Source organism: Schistocerca gregaria, chromosome 7, assembly GCF_023897955.1.
Source record: "Schistocerca gregaria isolate iqSchGreg1 chromosome 7, iqSchGreg1.2, whole genome shotgun sequence".
Classification (NCBI taxonomy): Eukaryota; Metazoa; Arthropoda; class Insecta; order Orthoptera; family Acrididae; genus Schistocerca; species Schistocerca gregaria.
In genome coordinates this window covers 37,992,707-38,010,355 of record NC_064926.1, presented here as the reverse complement: position 1 = coordinate 38,010,355, position 17,649 = coordinate 37,992,707, and the positions used below count along the sequence as shown (strand labels likewise).

Here is a 17,649-nt window from a genome sequence, read left to right as displayed (position 1 = left end):
CAGGCGTTCGAGAAAGTGGTTAGTGTCTTTGATGAAGGAAGGTAAGTCTTTCCGCTCCCGGGATTGGAATGACTCCTTACCCTCTCCCTTAAAACCCACATCCTTTCAACTTTCCTTCTCCTTCCCTCTTTCCTGACGAAGCAGCCGCCGGCTGCGAAAGCTCGAAATTCTGTGTGTGTGTGTGTGTGTTTGTGTGTTTTATTCATTCTGCCTATCTACCAGCGCTTTCGCACTTGGTAAGTCTTGGAATCTTTGTTTTTAATATATTTTTCCGTTGTGGAAGTTTCTTTCTATTTTATTTACATCATAATTAATTTGAACCCAACAATTACCTTTGTTATTGCTTCTGTTGCATTTCTAAATCTTCTCTATCATCTTACTTTCTCTTTTTGTTTGTACAAGTAGTTTCACTTTGTATTCATCTTCCCTTTTTATTTAATCTACCATACATTTTATCCTGCCTAATTATACTCAATAATACGTAATTTACTTACAAACCATAACCTAAAAATTTTTAACGCTTTCAACATTACCGCTGCTATAAAATCCACTGTTCCAAGTTTACAAACATTTCGTGTAAACTCGTGAATACTATTTCACAGCTTCACTTACTTTCACCCATTAAACAACCATCTCAGCTATTTCCAACAACTTTCGTTTTTATTTCCATTCCCGTTTTTCCCACATAACCGATCATTTTTAGCAACTTCCCACAGGTTTAAAAAACGTTATTATTTCTTCATCAAACAATTGTTAGCCTCATTTTCATAACCTGCCAGTACACAACCAGTCCTTTGAATACATTTAGACGCATTTTATTCGAAAATTTTTTTTAATTTTTGTTTTTGGGAAATATTTTTCGAAACTTTTTTCAAAAAATTTTTTCTTCTTTTCTTTCGAAACTATTTTCGAGAAATTATTTTCGAAATTTTCCTGAATTTCCCCACCCTTTCACGTGTTTTGGAGACAATACAACTACCTCACCTTTGCACCCATTGTTGTTCATCAATCTAAGTTCAGCACAGGATCAACATAGCTCATCCCAAACCAACACTTTTTCAACTTCTTTCACACCGTTGTCTCTCCCTACATATATTTCTATTTATTTTCACTTTAACGTCATATTACCCTTTCCACCTTCTAATACCATGTTAACCTCACAACATCCCTACAACGACCCCATTAAATTTTATTTACATTCCCTCTGCAAACATGCCTTCACTCTAGCCAGATTACGCTCCCATATTTTATTTACTCAGCCTTGTCTGACATTTGGCATTACCCCCAAAGGCCTCACACTTAAAGTTCCCATCTCTGGCTGCAATCCTTCTTTCCATCAGTCCTTATACCACTTCCAAACAGCACAATCCATAGAACTCACCCGCCTAATCCTTCACCTATACATCGACTCGGACAATGAACACACCCATCGACTCCTATCCCAAATCAAAGTCCTCAATCTTTCCTCTCCCACATCCACACCGGCTGTTCATAGCATCCTCCTACAGGCCAACCGCAAATTAGAACAGCATGCCACCCTCCACCTCAAAAAACTATCCCATCTCCTGGTTTCCCACCTCCGGAAAGGCAACTCACTCATCCTTCACAACAGTTCCAACAAACCTCAACCTCCTCTCATTGCTCACAGAACCAGTCTCTCCCATCTACTCAATCTCCCACTACCAGCTCCACTCCCCCCAACACCTCAAAATACTAGTCAACACAATCTGGAACTACAACACCCCAATTCAGTAGTTAACCTTTCCTCCAAACCTCTTTCCCAATCCGAAACCTCTGTCCTATACAAAGGCCTCACCTTCAGCCCCACTCCCAGGTTCAACCAAACTGCCCTTGTCAAAGATTTACTGTCCTACACTCGTAGTCTCTGCTGGAAATATCACTTTGCCACGAAGAAGAATAATCCTGATCCCACTCCTAATGATCCAACTCCCCAAGACACTATCCAAATTGAACCCTGCCTGGAACAGTTCTGTCCTCCATCACAGCGGGACCCACCTCCTCTTCCTCAAAATCACCCTCTCCAAACCTTCCAGGAATTTCTCACTTCCAGCCTTGCCTCTCAATCTTTCTTGAAAAACCTTAATTCTACTCCCAACATCACCACAGCTGAAGCCCAGGCTATCCGTGATCTGAAGGCTGACCGATCCATCATCATTTTTCCGGCTGACAAGGGTTCCACGACCGTGGTACTTGATCGTCGGGAGTATGTGGCTAAGGGACTGTGTCAGCTTTCAGACAACTCTACATACAAAGTTTGAGAAGGTAATCCCATTTCTGATGTCCAGGCAGAGCTTCAAGGAATCCTCAGAACCTTAGGCCCCCTACAAAACCTTTCGCCTGACTCCATCAAACTCCTGACCCCACCGAAGTCTCGCACACCTACCTTCTACCTACTTCCTAAAATTCACAAACCCAAACATCCTGGCCGCCCCATTGTAGCTGGTTACCAAGCCCCCACAGAACGTATCTCTGCCTACGTAGATCAACACCTTCAACCCATTACATGCAGTCTCCCATCCTTCATCAAAGACACCAACCACTTTCTCGAACGCCTGGAATCCGTACCCAGTCTGTTACCCCCGGAAACCATCCTTGTAACCATTGATGCCACTTCCCTATACACGAATATCCCGCACGTCCAGGGCCTCGCTGCAATGGAGCACTTCCTTTCACGCCGATCACCTGCCACCCTACCTAAAACCTCTTTCCTCGTCACCTTAGCCAGCTTCATCCTGACCCACAACTTCTTCACTTTTGAAGGCCAGACATACCAACAATTAAGGGGAACAGCCATGGGTACCAGGATGGCCCCCTCGTATGCCAACCTATTTATGGGTCGCTTAGAGGAAGCCTTCTTGGTTACCCAAGCCTGCCAACCCAAAGTTTGGTACAGATTTATTGATGACATCTTCATGATCTGGACTCACAGTGAAGAACAACTCCAGAATTTCCTCTCCAACCTCAACTCCTTTGGTTCCATCAGATTCACCTGGTCCTACTCCAAATCCCATGCCACTTTCCTTGACGTTGACCTCCATCTGTCCAATGGCCAGCTTCACACACCCGTCCACATGAAAACCACCAACAAGCAACAGTACCTCCATTATGACAGCTGCCACCCAATCCATACCAAACGGTCCCTAGGTCTTCGAGGCAAACAAATCTACTCCAGTCCTGAATCCCTGGACCATTACACCAACAACCTGAAAACAGCTTTCGCATCCCGCAACTACCCTCCCGACCTGGTACAGAAGCAGATAACCAGAGCCACTTCCTCATCCCCTCAAACCCAGAACCTCTCACAGAAGAACCCCAAAAGTGCCCCACTTGTGACAGGATACTTCCCGGGACTGGATCAGACTCTGAATGTGGCTCTCCAGCAGGGATACGACTTCCTAAAATCCTGCCCCGAAATGAGATCCATCCTTCATGAAATCCTCCCCACTCCACCAAGAGTGTATTTCCGCCATCCACCTAACCTTTGTAACCTCTTGGTTCATCCCTATGAAATCCCCAAACCACCTTCCCTACCCTCTGGTCCTACTCTTGCAACCGCCCCCGGTGTAAAACCTGTCCTATGCACCCTCCCACCATCACCTACTCCAGTCCTGTAACCCGGAAGGTGTACACGATCAAAGGCAGAGCCACATGTGAAAGCACCCACGTAATTTACCAACTGACCTGCCTGCACTGTGATGCTTTCTATGTGGGAATGACCAGCAACAAACTGTCCATTCGCATGAATGGACACAGGCAGACAGTGTTTGTTGGTAATGAGGATCACCCTGTGGCTAAACATGCCTTGGTGCACGGCCAGCACATCTTGGCACAGTGTTATACCATCCGAGTTATCTGGATACTTCCCACCAACACCAACCTATCCAAACTCCGGAGATGGGAACTTGCCCTTCAATATATCCTCTCTTCTCGTTATCCACCAGGCCTCAATCGCCTCTAATTTCAAGTTGCCGCGACTCATGCCTCACCTGTCATTCAACATTGTCTTTGCCTCCACACTTCCGCCTTGACTTACATCTCTGCCCATACTCTTTGCCTTTAAATATGTCTGCTTGTGTCTGTGTATGTATGTATGAATGGATATGCGTGTGTGTGTGTTTGCGAGTACATGCTCCGGAGATGGGAACTTGCCCTTCAATATATCCTCTCTTCTCGTTATCCACCAGGCCTCAATCACTGCTAATTTCAAGTTGCCGCGACTCATACCTCACCTGTCATTCAACATTGTCTTTGGCTCCACACTTCCGCCTTGACTTACATCTCTGCCCATACTCTTTGCCTTTAAATATGTCTGCTTGTGTCTGTGTATGTATGGATGGATATGCGTGTGTGTGTGTTTGCGAGTACATGCCTATCCTTTTTTCCCCCTAAGGTAAGTCTTTCCGCTCCCAGGATTGGAATGACTCCTTACCCTCTCCCTTAAAACCCACATCCTTTCATCTTTCCTTTTCCTTGCCACTTTCCTGACGAAGCAGCTGCCGGTTGCAAAAGCTCGAAATTCTGTGTGTGTGTTTGTGTGTTTTATTCATTGTGCCTATCTACCGGCGCTTTCAAGATTCCAAGACTTACCAAGCGTCAAAGCGCCGGTAGATAGTAAGGTAATTTTGAGGCTAGAACTATGAAAAGCTGTACTTGGTTTCTTGGTCAGAATTAGTGCCCAGCTCATCATTATTCCTTTTAATGACTGTTTTACTGCCCACGCCATCTGGGTTCTTCCTACCAACACCATCTTTTCTGATTTTCACAGGTGAGAACTCTCCTTGCCTCAGCCCTTGCTAGTCATTGTCCTTCACTTACCTATTCCCTTCCCTGTTCTCACTTCATAGCCTTCTATTCCACAAATGCATCCACAGTCTTTTTAGTTTCCTCCTTTTCCACCCCTGCCATCTAACCTTCTGACTGCACCAGTTGCCCTACCCTCTCTGCATATCATCCCTGTACACTCCCACAAAAGGCACTTTACTGTAGTGCTAATCACAAACCAGAATGTGAGAGTAGTGAGAATGTTGATGTAGTATGTACTAATGATTTCTTCTCTTGGACAGGAAACAGTGTTATTGATGTATGTAAATCAGATGATGACTGTATTGACTCTGAACTAGGTGGTGTTTTTGATGTAGATGTGAATGAGAGCTTTGAAATAACTGAGGTTGGTAAGTCTGAGACTGGTATCTTATTGCAAATGAATGTAAGTGAGGTAACAATATTATGAGAAGGAAAATTGCTACTCACCATATAGTGCAGATGCTGAGTCGCAGATAGGCACAACAAAAAGATTTTCACATTTAAAGATTTCGCTCAATGGTGTTTGTCAACAATAGACACACATACGTGCGCACGCACGCACGCACGCACACACACACACACACACACACACACACACACACACACACACACACTCTCTCTCTCTCTCTCTCTCTCTCTCTCTCTCTCTCTCTCTCTCTCTCTCAGGCAAATGCAACTCACACACAACTGCAGTCTGAGACAACTGAAACCACACTGCCAAGTGATTTTGGTGGAGATGAGACTTGTGTTGTTAATGATGTTGTTGATGAAGTAATTTTGGAAAACTATGATGATGGTGTGTATCAGGTATATGTGGGATTTACGAATAATGAAGTTTTTGAGTTATTTGTGAATGATGTTGACAATACAGGTAAAGTAAGTGGTATATGTGATAATGTAAGTGAAAGTCATAGTATACCAGTCCAGTCAAAGCAGTTGTTCATTGATGTCATGCAGAGTAATGATCCAAACAGTAAAGGTGAGTTATCTGTAACCTTAGAGAATAAAGGTGAAAACTTTTTAAAGTTTGTTTGGGATCAGATTGATGATAACATAGATAAATGTACATTCTGGACTAAGTTAGCAGTGGTTAGTTAAAATTTTTATCCAAATTGATGGAATGAAGTGAAGGAAGATCTAAGTAGGAAATGTAATTCCAATAGTAATATATTTTGTGTTCATTCTGTAATAAGTGATGTTAGTTGTGCTATGGAATCCATTCATTGCGTTCATTCTTTAGCTGCCAACATGAGTAAGTAAAGTAATGCTATGATACCAGTAAAGTTGATAAAACCCTGTAAATACAGAGTGGATGTAGCATTTGATAAAACTGAAAGTGATCTTTTACATGAAGTGTCAAATAACAGAGATGATGATTCAGATTTTGGGTGCCCTTACATGAAGATTAAGATTGATCAGTAGGAAGGGAACTGTTTGATTGATACACATAGCCTGCTCTGTGGTATATCTGAACAATTCAGTGACAAGATTATGTATAGTAGGAATTTTGTGGAAATGTCCATTAAAGGTGTAAAGATAAGAGGAGGTACAAGTAAGCAAAGCAAGTATGTAAAATGTCAAGCACTTTTAACTTTTAGTATTGATGTTAAGACCTCTGAATATGGATGCTTAGTGACCCTTAGTTGGAAGAAAATATACACTGCATTTGCAGATTCATAAGATTATATAATTGTGTTTTGTTCATCATGAATGTAGTGTGTAATATGTAATTTTTAAAGGTCTATCTTAGCTGTTGACTGAGTTAAAATCTGTGATACACTATATAATTATGTTTTTTAAAAGATCTGTGATTTAGAATTTTATACATATATGTCATGAGACTAAATGAGTAGTTCCTTTCCAGTTTTGAAATGGAACAATGTTCGTAATTTGTACCGTAAAAATTAGGAACAGTATCTTAGTATATCTGTGTGTATCACCTAGTTGGTTCATTTTTTTCTTCATTGTGATTAATTCTGCTTATTAAAGTTTCATATGTGAACACTTTTTAATCACATATGACGAAATCCTACATAACTGCTTTTGTGATATAAATAGGAGAGCATATGTCATGTAATGTGAAGAATGTATTGAACATCATATTTAGTACACAAAACAATGTTTCAGGATTTGAAGTGAATGCTAGACAGGAAGTTATCTATACAATGGAGTGTGCGATGAGAACTCCATGGAGGAAATTGAAAGATGTGGGTGGATACACTCCTCACACTGCTGTATGGCTGTATCCTTCTGGTCCAGTCAACTTACAAGAGATCACAGGTGTTGGGTAATGAACTCAAGCATCTGTCAAAAACATTAATGTTGTGACTGAGATTTGTTAATTGTTAATCAAGAATGGCAACAACAGTTTATTCCACATAAATGTATTTTTTTTTTTTTTCCTTCCAAGTAGGGGGATTGACTTTCCAATACATTATGTAACTTTAAATCAATATGTATGTTTTTATATCAGTTGTAAATGAATTGTTTAGGCCTTTATGTATGCAGGTTAGTTTGTATGGACAATTAGCAAATAGTATGAAAGACATTTACTAGTATAGATGATAAACAAGATGCATACGTGTGTGCTTTCATATGCTTATTTTGGTCCTCCAGTTACTCAATTATGTCAGCATTGAAAGCTGTTTACAACTCCGTTTACCTGTATTTACTGTGAGTACTGTAATATTGTACCTGACTGGAACTTGAGTTGTGGGCAGACTCATGCTTAACTCTGTTTTGGGTACCCCTGGTCATCACAACTGTGTGTGTACTCAAGGAAAGCACGCAACTATTCATTGAGGCTAGATGCTCCTTATAATTGCTCTTTACATATGGTTGAACTAATAGGAGGTATTGAATAGAATTGAGGAGAAGATATGTTTGTGGCACAACTTGACTAGAAGAAGAGATCGGTTGGTGGGACATGTTCTGAGGCATCAAGGGATCACCAATTTAGTACTGGAGGGCAGTGTGGAGGGTAAAAATCATAGAGGGAGACCAAGAGATGAATACACAAAGCAGATTCAAAAGGATGTAGGTTGCAGTAGATACTGGGAGACGAAGAACCTTGCACAGGGTAGAGTAGCATGGAGAGCTGCATCAAACCAGTCTCAGGACTAAAGTCCACAACAAAAACAACATGAACTCTATTCATTTCATTTTGTCGAAACATTTTTTGCTGGTTTGTACCTGGTGTCGTTTGGATTCATGGGTCAGTCCCTACATCATAAGCTTAGGCCCTAATATTTTTTTCATTACTTTGTCCTTTCATGAGTAAACATATCCTTAAATACTTCACTTTATGTGGCTGACTGACATTGTGCTATAATCCTACTCATGATTGAGTATATTATTCTGGTCTGTTCCCATCAGTGTGAGTTTTCCAAGTTGGCTCACTTGTCATACACTTAGGCAATGAATTTTTTTCTCTTCTTTTTTGAAGACTTTGAAGGTTTGAGTTTATGTATATAAACTTGCAATTTGTAATTCTAGTAATCTACCTTGTCTCTGTACTAACTTCTATAGTTTAGTGTTGTAATGTTGAAGTTTTGAGTTTGTATTACTTGTCTTGTGATAGTATGTTCCACATATCTGGAAACCTGAATGCCATGTCCTAATATATGTATAGACTATGACTTGTACAGTAGATATTTTTCTTATGTTTTCTGTAATATGTTATGAATCAGACCCTTCTATAAATCTATATTCTATTTTCTGGCATCATTTTGTACACGATTTGGCAAAAATTATGGTCTGTCATAAAATATTGTAAACACATTGTTTCCAAATTATGTGAGGGGTATATTGTAAAGGGACACCCTCCTCTAGCATTACTTTTCTTCAACAGAAGTTATTGATACCAAAAATACTTTCTACTTTTTAAACAGGTTAATATTATCTCAGCTGTTTTTATAAAGGAATTTCATATGATTTTGTATATGATGTGGTATATTTAAGGCTAAAATGTATAAAAATAAATTCCTTTACTTTTATTTTTGTTGTTACAGTTATTATGTACTAGCTCTGTATGTACAGTTAAAATTACTTTTTTTGTGAATATTTCAAATTACAAAATATCTGGCACACCTATGATTCCTATTAATAGTTTCACCATCTGACAATATTTTCATGTAGAAGAAGGTGTAAGTAGATGAATGATGAACACTAAATTCACTTAAAGAAAGTTTATTCAGCACTTGCACACACAAAAGCATGGAGCAAACTGCCTCCAGCCAGAACACATATGGTACACATAGAGCTACAGATAATTCCAGTACTATGATTCGTGCAATCTGTGGACACTTCTAGAATGTGGTCAAACCGAATATAGAAATTAAAATTTTAGAGTTCAGGTGGGTTTTGAAATCACAAACCTCCATGCAACAACCTACTACCATAACCACTACACTACAGTAACTGTGCTACTCAGCTTCTTCTGCAACATTGCTCCCTCCTTAAGCGAACAGTGTCTTGGTGTTATGTCCTCCTAGTGCAATAATGAGTCATTGGTCCTGCATACTCCGACTCCCCATGACTGATGTTCACCCTGGTGGTGAAATTCTTAGAACTTCCCTTGCCACTACATTCTTTGTCATCTTTCCACTTGTTACCTGTCGCTGGAGCTTCAAATGTACCCTGGGTTGCAGGATCCCTATAGGGCTTTATTTGAAGGATGTGGACCGTATCTCTGATATTTTGTTGTCTTGTGTCAGGGTCAAAATCTACAACTTCATAAGTAACATCAGACAACTGTCTTACAACCTTATAAGGTCCAAAGTAGGACCTGAGGAGCTTCTCAGAGAGACCAACATTCCGAACGAGAGTGAAGATCCAGATGAGGTCAGCAGGCTGGTAAACAACAGGGTGGTGGCTTGCATGGAATGATGAACACTAAATTCACTTAAAGAAAGTTTATTCAGCACTTGCACACACAAAAGCATGGAGCAAACTGCCTCCAGCCTCCTACCTTCTGTGATCGTCTTCTTGAGCCTGCAGCGTGTGGAGTCGAGCTAACTGCCGAGCTTCCTCAGCTCTAGTTAACACGTGGCCATTGTAGTCATCATCCACATCATCATGATGTAACAGAAATACAGTGTCCATCGTCATCGTCACCTCACACCCATGTACCAGGAAAAATGGTGTGAATCCTGTGGTGTCTTGTTTGGCGGTGTTGTAGGTAAATGTCACAAAAGGTAACATCTCATCCCAGTTGCTCTGCTCAATATTGATGAACATTGATAGCATGTCAGCCAGGGTCTTATTAAGGCATTTAGTAAGGCCATTAGTTTGCGGATAGTAGGCAGTCTTCATGTGATGAGTAATGTTGCACCGATGATTTATCTCTGCCACAAGATTCGACTGAAAAACTTTCCCTCAATTGATAATTAATGGCCTTGGAGCACAGTGTTTTAATGCAATGTCTTCCATGATGAATTTGGCTACCTCAAATGCTTCGGCTGTTTTAGTGGTTTTTCTAATAGCATAGCATGTCAGATAATCAGTGCATCTATTGCCACAAGCAGACATTGGAAATTATCTGAGGAGATCAATCCTGACATGCTGGAAAGGTGTTTCAGCTGGTGGAATTGGTATGAGTTGGCCAGGTGGTTTCTGAGGAACTGTGGATCCTATCACATGTCTTAATAAATCCGAAAAGTCTGTCCTCAGGTGTGTCATGGAATTTCTGTAGAACATCTAAGCGCATATGTTTAAGAATCACTGGTAGCCACCTCTTTCCAAATGGATCAAAGTTTTTCTTCCAAAGTAATCAATTAACTACCATAAATTGTCCTTTCACATCCTCTGACCGATTTAAGGCAAGCATAATTTGAAATATCTTGGCGTCCTTCTGCTCAGCAGAGAGATCCTGGAGTGCAGGAACACAGTCCCTACTTCATCAAAGTCTTGATGGTCTTTCACAGGGTTTCTTGAGAGACAGTTGGCATCTTGGTGTTTTCTTCCACTTTTGTACACTGTGGTAATGTCATACTCTTGAAGACACCTTATGAGTTGTCCTGTTGGATCCTTAAGACCTGTCTACCAACAAAGTGAATAATGGTCTGTATTAACTGTGAATGGCCTTCCATAGAGATACTGTCAAAATGTGCACCTGGCCCAGATGACAGCAAGACATTCTCTTTCTTTAATTGAATAGTTTCACTCAGCTTTTGTAAGTATCATAGAAACATAGGTTCTCTGTTCCATCCAAAATCTGCAGCAGAACAGCACCAATCCCATACCCACTGGCATCTGTGTGTAGTTCTGTTCTCTCATCATACAGACCAAGTACAGAGTCAGTCGTCAGAGGTTTTTGCAGCACATTGAAAGCACATCAAAACAATCTTGTTGAGCACCACCACAGATAAATTTAGCATCAGCTTTTAACAACACTTGTAGTGGCCTGGCTTTGATACAAAAGTCTTTGATAAAATGACGGTAATAAGAACGTAATCTGAGGATGCTTCTCACATCTCTAATACTTTTAGGAATAGGAAATTCCATTATAGATCTCACCTTTTCTGCGTCTGGTCACATGCCTTCATTTGGCACAATGTGTCCAAGTATTTTTATTTCTTTTGCTGCAAGGAGACACTGTTTTGGATTAAGTTTCAGTCCACCTTGTTGGTGACACTTAAGAACGGCCCTCAGTCTTTCTATGTGTTCATCTCATATCTCTGAGAACACTATAATGTCATCTAAATAACAAAGACACATAGTCCACTTTAGGTGACTTAGAAGATTGTTCATCATCATTCAAAAGTTGCTGGTGCATTACACAAACCAAACGGCACTACCTTAAACTCATACAGGCCCTCAGAGGTGATGAATGCAGTCTTCTGACAATAAGCCTCATCTAGTTCAATTTGCCAGTATCCTCAGTACACATGTCCATGGTTGAGAAAAACTTTGCCCCCTTCAGACAATCTAGTGTATTGACAATTCGTGGATGAGGGTAAATGCACTTTTTAGTTATCTTATTTATCTTCCTGTAATCAACACAAAAGTATCAACTGCCATCCTTCTTCCTGACGAGAACCACTGGTGATGCCCATGGGCTCTGCGAAGGCTGAATAATATCATTCTTCATCATTTTCTCTACCTATGGATCTTGTAGTGGAATGTAAGAGTAGCATACCACTGAAGAATAACTTGATCATCCCAGCCTCTGTAATCTCGTTTAAGAATGGATTTGGTCAATTGTGGATAGTTAACTGTCGTTGAGATCATTCCAAGATGCATGTGCATAGCAAACACTGAGTCATTAATTGCAAAGCAGATGAGTGTCATAGAAACCTCCCATGTCTAGTCTGTGGGCGAAATTAGTGCTGCCACTTTGAGACAAGATAGTCTAGCTCAACTATCACCAGATCCCACTAAGAAACAATAGAAGAAGCTACTTTCCATTCTTCAAGAGTTCTCTGAATGCTTCAATCTACAAGTGAGGAGCAAATTAGAAAAAATCAACAGTGACGCATCTGATTAGCATTCATCGTGAATTATTCGACGTTCTGTTGCTGACACATGGTACACTCTCTGGCTTATTGGTTGATGGTCTCCAGTGCTAATCTGATGCGTCACTGTTGATTTTTTCTAATTTACTTCTCACTTGTAGATTGAAGCATTCAGAGAACTCTTGAAGCATGGAAAGTAGCTTCTTCTATTGTTTCTTAGTGAGATCTGGTGATAGATGAGCTAGACAATCTTATCTCAAAGTGGCAGCACTAATTTCGCCCACAGACTAGACATGGGAGGTTTCTATGACACTCATCTGCATTGCAATTAATGACTCAGTGTTTGCTACGCACATGCATCTTGGAACGATCTCAATGACAGCTAACTATCCACAATTGACCAAATCCATTCTTAAACGAGATAACAAAGGCTGGGATGACCAAGTTATTCTTCAATGGTATGCTACTCTTACATTCCACTACAAGATCCATGGGTTGGTGACATAGTCTCCACACACTGGGATGCGCATCTTCCTGTCCACAGTACCTCATCTCATCTAGCATAATCTTCTAGCCACCACAATCTATAATTGCCTGAAAAGCTTTCAAAAAGTCCCATATGAGAATTACATCATGACTACACTCTTGTAAGATGATGAAGTCTAAGTGCTGTGTATGGCCACTTATACCCACATGAATTACACATCTTCCTGTAGGTTTTACATATTTCCCATCAGCCACCTTCAGCAGAGATGATTTGTTCTTGACTCGATGAACACAGTTGTCTGCAGCTGGTGACGGTACTTCTCCAAAATGACTGAATATGATGCCCAGAGTCCACAAGAGCTTGGTCTGGTCGGCCATCCATGAGGATATCAAAGTAGTTTCCTATCATTTTTGTAATGGTTGACAGAGGAGGATTTTTCTCTTCGGTGGTGTCACCTCCAAGGAGGTCGCATCCTTTAGTTTTCCAGGTTACAGTGGTTAGGTGATCAGGTGGAGCTTCTAAGGGGCATGTTGGGGAGCGTCCTCTCCATCAGTCCATCAGCCAGCTTGCAGCAATGGTGACATACGTCATCCTGCACCCACATCTTCTTGTTCATCTTTGTCATCCTGGAGTTCGCGTTGGCTAAGGTGAATCTGTTGTCTTCTGGCTTGGGCATCATCAAATATCTGCCACCTTTCTTGACAACAGTGCACTACACATCTCAGTCATCCACAGTGAAAATATACTGGATGGTTATCCTGGGTCCTCCAGACATCAGTCTTCCTTGGTGCCCAAACAGTTTCCTCATGTGGTCTCGTCTTTTTTACCTTTTTAAAGGGAAATGGTTTTTTGCTCACCATGCAATCCAAGTGCCTTCTGAATTTCCTCTCTCAGTGTCTGACGAAGAACACTTGTAAAATCAGTTTCTTCCTCCATCACAAACATCGATACGATGTTTGGAATCCGTTCAGACTTTTTGCATGTAATTCTTTTTTGATGCATTGTCTCAATATACTGGCACCATTTTATGAATTTGTCTGTTGTCGAAACCTTCTTCCAGGGTAGGGCTTGATATATGTCCTCAGGAACACCCTGCATGATATATGCAACCTTATCTTCCTCCTTCATTCTAGGATCCACTATTTTACACAGCTTCAAGATGTCTTGAATGTAGGATGCTGTCATTTCCCCTGGATACTCTGCCCTGCACTTTAATTTATCTTCAGGCTTGCACTTCTGTCATTGTGTGTCGCCAAAATACTTGCGCAATTCTGCCTGGAATACTTCCAAGCTTGTGAACTTCTCCTCATTGTTCTCACACCATTGCTTGGCAATGCCCTCTAAGTAGAAAAATACGTTAGCCAAACGCATGGTCATATCCAATTTGTTAATCTTGGCTGTATGCTAATATACCTTCAGCCACTTGTTTGGATCTTGGTCATCATCACTATAGAACCCAGAAGGATGTTTCATGTGGTGGCATACAGTTGCTGTCATTGTAACATCCTCTTCTTCTTCTGTTTCCAATAGACTGGGATCTATTGAATATGGCTCGAACTCGTGTTTCTCACCACGTAAATGGCGGCTCTGTCATGGCCTTATGGGGGCCACTGTGTCACCGATAATGTGTGGTATCACAAGTTCCAATACCCAGCATCTCCACCAGAATAATTTCACGTAGAATAAGGTGTAAGTAGATGAATGACAAATACTATCTTCATTTAATAAAGATTTATTTAGCACTTGCTTGGTTGGAGTGAATTGCCTCTGGCCAGAACATATTGGGTATATATACATGTACAAAACATTCCAGTACAATGATTCTTGCTGCTTGTGGGTACTTCTAGAATGTACTTGAACCAGATATAGAGTTTAAAGTATTACAGCTCAGGTGAGTTTTGAACTCACAACTCTCCGTGCAACAGCTTAGTATCACAACCACTACACTGCAGTGACTGTTCTATTCAGCATCTAATGTGACAGCATTTATTATATTTACTTCTGAGTCATTTATAAAATAATGGTATAAATTGGTGAAGATTCATTTTCCAAGAAAATTTGTAAACTCTTTGGAATATTGTCAGTACCACAGAATGGATTAATAGTGGGTATGCCTCTGATATGATTGAACGTGTTTTTATTTCTGGCAATAACAATGTAGTTTTTGTTTTTGTTGTGGAACTTGTAAGGACAGTGTGATACAGAAAAAATGTGAGAGAGTGAAATTAACTGTTCAGGCAATTCTTCAGATGTTATTATGCCAATTGAAACCATAAGAACCTATGATATCAAAAATTTCTGCTTCAAGAATCAACCCCTACATGTGAAGAACTGAAGTCAATTATGAGAAAAGAAGATAAATAAAAAAGTTTATTATAAATCTTACTCCTCTTTAAGCTTATTAAAAGAGTTTATTATGAAGTCAGTGACAATAAACAAATGAGGGAGGGGTAGATTACAATATACTATTACAATTTCTTCAGAAATATGTTGAAATCTACAGTATGTTAGAAAAAGATGAAATACATTATGACTCACCATCCTCTGTAGTATTAAAAGATGCTTCTTTTGAATTCCCAACACCTATCTTGGTTTCAGCAGCAACAGCAACACTGTATTCTGAATATGGATGAAGTCCCACAAACGTTGTTTGTGTTTCAGATGGAGGTTCTTTGATACTGATAGAGCTGTTCTGTGGGCACGGACAGTCTGGCCCATTTCTTGAAACTTTGCAAGTGATTGTAACATGATAGCACAACAGTACTCCTCGGATACATGTCGGTGGCTCCCATTGTAGTGAAAGTATACCATTACTTTCATTCACCAATAAACTTTTGGGTTTATCTGGAACTGTAAAACCAGCTGTGCTTTGGATTCCATCGTAAAAAGCAGAAACTATTGAAAGTAAGTACAGTCAAACCTCAACAGGACAATACTCATGGGACCATGAAAATGATATTGTTATTACAGGGTTAATGTTACAATGAGGTTTTGTTAATAGTGACTACTACAGTGCTATACCTTAAAGGTCAGTACATATAGTACTGTAGTATGTTTCTGATGAGAATTAACAAGAAAAGACAGATAATAAAACACATTTTGTTCACTCCATTTATTAGTACAGTACCTTTCTCTTGTGTACAGAAGAATTCACTTACTTCACTTTTTTTTTAATGATTCTCTTGTAAATATTTTCTTTATCTATTTCAACGCAATCAATTGTTCCACTGAAACATTTGGGATTGAGGGTGCTGCTTGCTAAATATTTCCAGCTGATCTATTAGCTCCATTAGAGAAGGAGCAGGTCTTGCACAGTCTTATCACAACACTATCATCATCAGAATTTTCAACAAGCTCATTACTCCTTAACTCTTTGATCATAGATTCATTGGTGCTTTCTTCAAACATCAATGTTTCATCATCCACTGACACACACTCAACTATAGATACAGCTATGATTTTACCACCTACTGCTGAATACATCTCAAGATCACTTTGAACATCATCCTGCATTTTCTCATCCACCACAATCCTTTTTTTTTCCTTTTTTCCCAGCAGTTCACAATCACATTTGGCTTTACACCATTCCAGGAACTATCAACCATGCCACACATTGAACTAGAGGTGAATGGTATTTTGTCTTGAAGATCTTAATTATCCCCATCTCTAAAGGCTGAATTACTGGAGTGAAGTTCAGGGGTAGTATCATAGTCTGGCATGTTGCTATGCACACTACAATTATTCACCAGCAATACAATTTTCTTATTTTCCCTTGCCAGCTCTTTATCAAGCAAAAGCAGCCACTCACTATGAACATGAGGCATCATACAAGCTTAAAAAATACAAAATTGATCTGGTAGGTTACTGCAGTATATGTACGTCTCATGCATACTCATAGCATTACAGCTGAAGGTACTGGGTCAACTTATAAATTAAAGGACAGTAAAATAAAATGTATGTACTCTTACCTGTTACTCTTGTTACATTTTTTAAGCAATAGGGATGTATCCCTGATGAATTGCTCCACAAAAGAACCATAGGCATATTTTAGATTACTTCCCTCTTTTACATTTTTCCCCTCTAAAGGCCATTGCCTCTTCTGGCATCAGCTGGTAAAACAATCCCATCTCATCTGCATTGTACATGCTTTCAGGTCTGTATTTTTCCACCAGTTCACACATGGTGTTTTTCTGCCAACATTTTGCGTCACCTAAAAGTGCTGGTTTTTCCTTCCCAGAAATTACTTCAAAAATAATTCCATGTCTCTCCTTAAATCTCTTTAACCATCTTTTCCTTACCTTAAAATTAGAAATGCCAAGAAACTTACTGAAATCTAAGGCTTTTTGGCATATCAACAAGCCATTAGTATATTCTGTGCACACATCTCATTAGACCACTGCAGTGTAGCATTGTCCACATCATCAGCAACACTCATCTTCATTCTTTTTCTTCAAGGCTTATACTTGTCACTTAGAAAATTTTCTCCAGTTCTTTTCAAGGAATCTAGCTAACATTGATTGTACAAGTCCATAGTTCCTTGCCACGTCTGCCAGTTTCATTCCATTGTTGATGTCTTTTAAAAACCTCCATTCAAGCCCTTGTTCAGATCTTATTAACAAAGTCCAAAGCATATTTACATCAACTTATGAACATTCATAGATCACAAAAATCACAGAAATAAACTGCGTACAAGCCCAACACTACATGCCCAACTGCATTTCAGGCTCAACAATATACAGACTAAAACAGTTAACACTGGTTCAGACAAAGGAGCTCTATGAATCTTTATATTTGCCATTTAGCACAGGTCTCCCATGGTTATATGCCATTTGCTACCTGCTTACTGACATAAAAGTATAGGGCAAAGCTTCAGAAAATACAGTG

The 17,649-nt window shown here is 39.9% G+C and overlaps 1 protein-coding gene across 5 annotated transcripts in view; it reads right to left on the bottom strand.

Moving 5' to 3' along the window:
- The window catches only part of LOC126281330 (phosphatidylinositol phosphatase PTPRQ-like), a 410,186-nt gene that overhangs the window by 275,095 nt on the left and 117,442 nt on the right, over positions 1–17,649 (bottom strand). For all 5 annotated transcript variants that reach the window (XM_049980191.1, XM_049980192.1, XM_049980188.1 and 2 more), the window contains one exon: positions 15,304–15,615. In XM_049980191.1, the coding sequence (XP_049836148.1) occupies positions 15,304–15,615 (312 nt within the window). The remainder of the gene's footprint in view (positions 1–15,303; positions 15,616–17,649) is intronic.